Raw genomic sequence first — 4,470 nt, forward strand, 5'->3', positions numbered from 1 at the left:
TACTTGAAGATGGGTTTAAATCACTAAGCACTCCATAAACATCTCCCAAGGTGATACCTACATCATGAAATAGACAATCAAATTATATCACATTGAATGTGATAAAGATTAAAGAGTACAGAGTGTGCCTGTATACCCAAGTCGGGTCGGTTAATGCCACTATCTCGTGAAAATGCTGATGTGTTAAAGTCTCGAGATCCCGGCCACAGCTTATGCCATTGGCCGAAAGAACAAGGAAAAACCTTTTACGACCACGAATGAACATTTACAAAACTATTGCAATTGCTTGAAGATAGTTGTTTTTTCATGCAGTAAATTTCCCTGGCCATGCACTATCATTAGAGGTGGCTGTCAATTTGGCTCATTTAACGTACCACCGGACCTGACCAGCTCCCGCAGAGCGAGATGGGAGGGAGAGGGAAACTGGTTGGATTAGGGATGTTATCAGCAGTAGTTCGGTTCTTCAGTGTGCCACACCTACCAGGCATGTAATCACGAATCTAACCTCAACAGGAAAATGTTAAAAGGTCATGAAGCAACCAGGAACAACAGCAAGAATGAAAAGGAAGAATCGATGGGGGAAGGTGGAAAATGCCCTGAAGACCATCCATTAACTAAAGTACATTCCGAGCATTTAAAGGGTTTTGATGTTGTCTATTGCTAAGAGTGTGTAGCTTTAGGCAAAGGAGACAAGATGCCACCGTCCACACCCATTCGTTTTAAACACGATGGGAAACAGAATGATCACAGATATGACTTTTTCTCATGGATGGGACTCACTGAGTCTTCTGCTGCTTCTGCTGTACCATGGTACAGATGGTGCTCCATGCGCAATCCAGGGACAAACTGCGGACTGCTCGGGACGTTCTTTGCACTCCGTGCCAACAGATCTCCCCACCAACGTCACGTTCCTTGACCTATCTAGTAACCTGCTGCGTCAGCTCGTGGCAGGTGCACTCCATGGGCTCCCACATCTTCTGAACCTGGACCTGCACTATAATCTGATCGAGCAGATTCACCACCAGGTTTTCTTGGATGTACCAAACCTGCACGTTCTAGACCTTTTTCATAATAACTTGCAAACAGTGCCTGCGGCCGCCTTGGCTACATTGCAAAATCTGGTGAGCCTCAACCTCTCTGATAATCTGTACACAACCGCCTATATACAGACTGAGTTAGAGAGGACTCTGCATCGATTGGACTCACTTTGGCTTGGAGGTCCACATGTGTTGAAACTCAATTCCCAGGACCTGGTTTCGCTGAAAGCGACGGCTATTGTTGAGTTCGCAATCAAAACAGGTCCGGGTTTTTCCTGGTATGATGATGGTGCAATGACCCCATTGATTTCGCTTTCGCCACTTGAGTCTCTGACCCTGGATATGGACTTTGGCACATGCCCAGAATGCCTGCCCCGGATCCTTCAAGATCTGAGTGGCATCACCATCGGGACACTCAAAATGCGTAAAACATTTGCAATACGACCATACTTGGGTCCACTTGATGTGTTTGCAGGTCTGCATAAAGTCCAACTTTCATCACTAATCCTGTACAGGGGCAAATACACTGATCGCTTGGTACACCAGGTTCTTCAAAACATTCAGAATACAAGCCTGGAAACTCTTGAGCTTTCAAAAATAGATTTTGCATTCAGCGAGAATAGTATTACCAACAGCACGTGGCTTACTGGAGATCTCCCGCTGAAGACGCTTATATTCCGTGATATCAGCAACCCCGATGTGTTGCGATACAACACAAGGTTTGATTGGTACAATAACCTGGATGTGCTGGTAATTAACAATGTTAACTTCAACATCATACCATGTGACGCCTGGCATTACACCTACCAATTGTCCAAGGTTGACTTGTCAGGGAACCGGCTCCAAGATGAGATGTTTTACAAAGGCATGTGTATTAACCAAATAAATATAACTAAGCTGAAAACTATAGTAGTTGAAAACAATGAGTTAACTAGCTTGGAGATCATGGCAAAGTTTAGCACACAGTGGAACAGCCTCGAGACGGTGGTGTTGAGTCACAATAGGTTTTCTGGGATGGTGAATGGTCACAGAAAGTGTGAATGGTCACAGAGCATAACACACATCGATCTCCAATCGAACCCACTGAGCAGAGATGTCTTTAAATGTCTTCCGACCACACTCCGCTACCTTGACCTGTCCCACAGTGGCCTTGAATACTTAGATTTGTCATACTTTAAAGCAGCAACGAAACTCGAACATCTCTTCCTAAGCGGCAACAAAATCAAGTTTCTGCCATCTGGTTGGCAGGCACCGAGCTTGCTCCAGCTTGCTGTGGATGATAATGCATTTGGCCTCATCAATCCTGGGACTTTCAAAGAGATGCCTCACCTGCGAAGCCTGCAGGCAGGTGGTAATCCATACCACTGCAACTGCGACATGTGGGCTTTTCTGCAGGAGGTGATCACACGCTCAGAAATCAAGCTCCTGGGCTGGCCTCACAACTACACGTGCTACCACCCACAACCTCAACGTGGAACCGATTTGGCAAAATTCAGACCGGGACATCTGCAGTGTGACATTGCCATTTTGGTTGGTATTGCGGTGGCAATTACCGCAGTAATTGTGGTGATGCTCATGGCTCTGTGTTGGAAGTTTGATGTCCCATGGTACTTGCGCACGATGTGGAACATGCTCGATTCCCGCCGCAGGAAGGCAAGGAAAAACGACGTGGAAAGACAATTTCAGTACGATGCATTCATCTCCTACAGCAATTCGGATGCTTCGTGGGTCTATGACGAACTCCTTCCGCATCTTGAGACCCATCACTGCATTTGCGTCCATGAGCGAGACTTCATGCCTGGCTGTTGGATAATCGACAACATAATGAATTCTCTGGAGAATAGTCGTAAGGTCCTGTTTGTGGTTTCGAGAAGTTTTGTGAATAGTCAATGGTGCAACTTTGAACTGTACTTCGCTCACCAGCGGTCACCGGGCAATGCGTTCAATGACTTGGTGCTCCTGCTCAAAGAAAGAATTGATACAGAGTCGCTTCCTCACCGCTTCTGCAAGCTTCGGAAGCTGCTGAGTCGACGCACTTACCTGGAGTGGCCAACCGAGAAGAGCAAACAAATGTTGTTCTGGAAACAACTCAAGAACCTTCTTGATTGAGGGAACATTGTGGGAACAACTTCCTCCTCTAGCTCAGTGAGAACATGTGAAAAATATTTCTGCCCTTTTCAAGATGTCATTTTCGTCCTCTCACTCCTCGGTTTTCCCCTTGGTGATTTTGTGGTTGAGGTACCCCGACATTTTCTCTTGATTGTTTTTTTCTCTCTGTTGTATAATTTACCTTTAATAAAAGGTATATTAAAAAAAAGCTTATTTTCATCATTCTGAAGGTATTACCTACCCTTTTGTCATTCAACAGAGAAATGCCCGAAGCAAAATGTGGATGCTGAACATATTCCCATTTTTATTTTCCAGGGACAAAATTAAATTTGGCTTCGATTTTTCAAAATGTCGGACAAATCCTGGTTCATACATTTAGTGATGCATTGAGACCAACGGCTTATTGGAGGTATTTCAGAACCCTCGACCTTTTCTGGCACCCCCATTAACTCAATATATAACTAGAGAGTTCATCGAACACCTTATCCCATGCAGTCTTGAGAAACGAGGATGTGGGCGCTGTCTGCGAGCGGAAAATTTGATTGGTTGTGATATTTTGGCCAATAAAGTACTGCGAAAAAGAACGGTTTTGAAAGTGCCATAAAGGTGATTTGTGTTCTCCATTGTTCATGTGTATAATTCAATTGAAATAAAATAGATTTCAAAGGTCGAAGACAAACAAATCTCGGAAGTTCACCGCCGTTGATGCAGTGTCTTTACACCACCTTATTTAACGCGTTTCATGAATTATTATTCGTGCCTGTTGTTTGTGTCCTTTATAACGTCCTTAAAAACAGTACGTTTTCTGTTTGGAATGATTTTCAATTATGTTTGACTGCCAGACAGGCACACAGAGTAAAAATATTATCTCCACTCCTCTCTTCACATGTGCGATTGGGACAAATTCAGAGCAAAGTACTGCTAAACTACAGGTTCGTTTTCCGATTCATGTTCAAAATATAACATTCGATAATAAGTTGTTTCTCGTGAACCACCGACCATAAACTGATAAGACAGATGGACGGACGGACATGAACCAATTGCTTAACCCCGTTGTTCGCTTCACGTACACGGGGCAATAAAAACCCCGACAACATGGAAAGTGAAAGGTGAGTTCACACAATACACAATGGAAGCAAACCGGTATAAATTTCTGTCAACGAGGTAAGACTCACTAATAACGAATCTGTAGTTCCACTGCACTGTCTTGCATGTTGCCGATACCCTCAGGGTTTCTCCCTCTCATGTGCTATATTCACACTGACAGACACCCTTTTGAGTTATTCTAACAGCATAACTATATCGATGACTATCGTCACTGCAG

General features: G+C 44.2%; 1 protein-coding gene across 1 annotated transcript; it reads left to right on the top strand.

Annotated features, from left to right (window-relative positions):
* The first annotated feature begins 518 nt into the window (after positions 1 to 518).
* Positions 519 to 3,756, top strand: LOC147022839 (toll-like receptor 1). The gene has a single exon (XM_085887721.1). It carries the CDS (start codon positions 729 to 731, stop codon positions 3,144 to 3,146), a length of 2,418 nt encoding a protein of 805 aa, XP_085743847.1. The 5' UTR covers positions 519 to 728; the 3' UTR covers positions 3,147 to 3,756.
* Positions 3,757 to 4,470: the final 714 nt, after the last annotated feature.

The sequence above is a fragment of the Eptatretus burgeri genome, chromosome 7, assembly GCF_056783735.1.
Source record: "Eptatretus burgeri isolate ZD-2024b chromosome 7, Ebu_testis_v1, whole genome shotgun sequence".
Classification (NCBI taxonomy): domain Eukaryota; kingdom Metazoa; phylum Chordata; class Myxini; order Myxiniformes; family Myxinidae; genus Eptatretus; species Eptatretus burgeri.

Excerpts from the sequence above, each read along its gene's own strand:
- LOC147022839 (XM_085887721.1), top strand. The coding sequence starts at position 729 with ATGGGAAACAGAATGATCACAGATATGACTTTTTCTCATGGATGGGAC.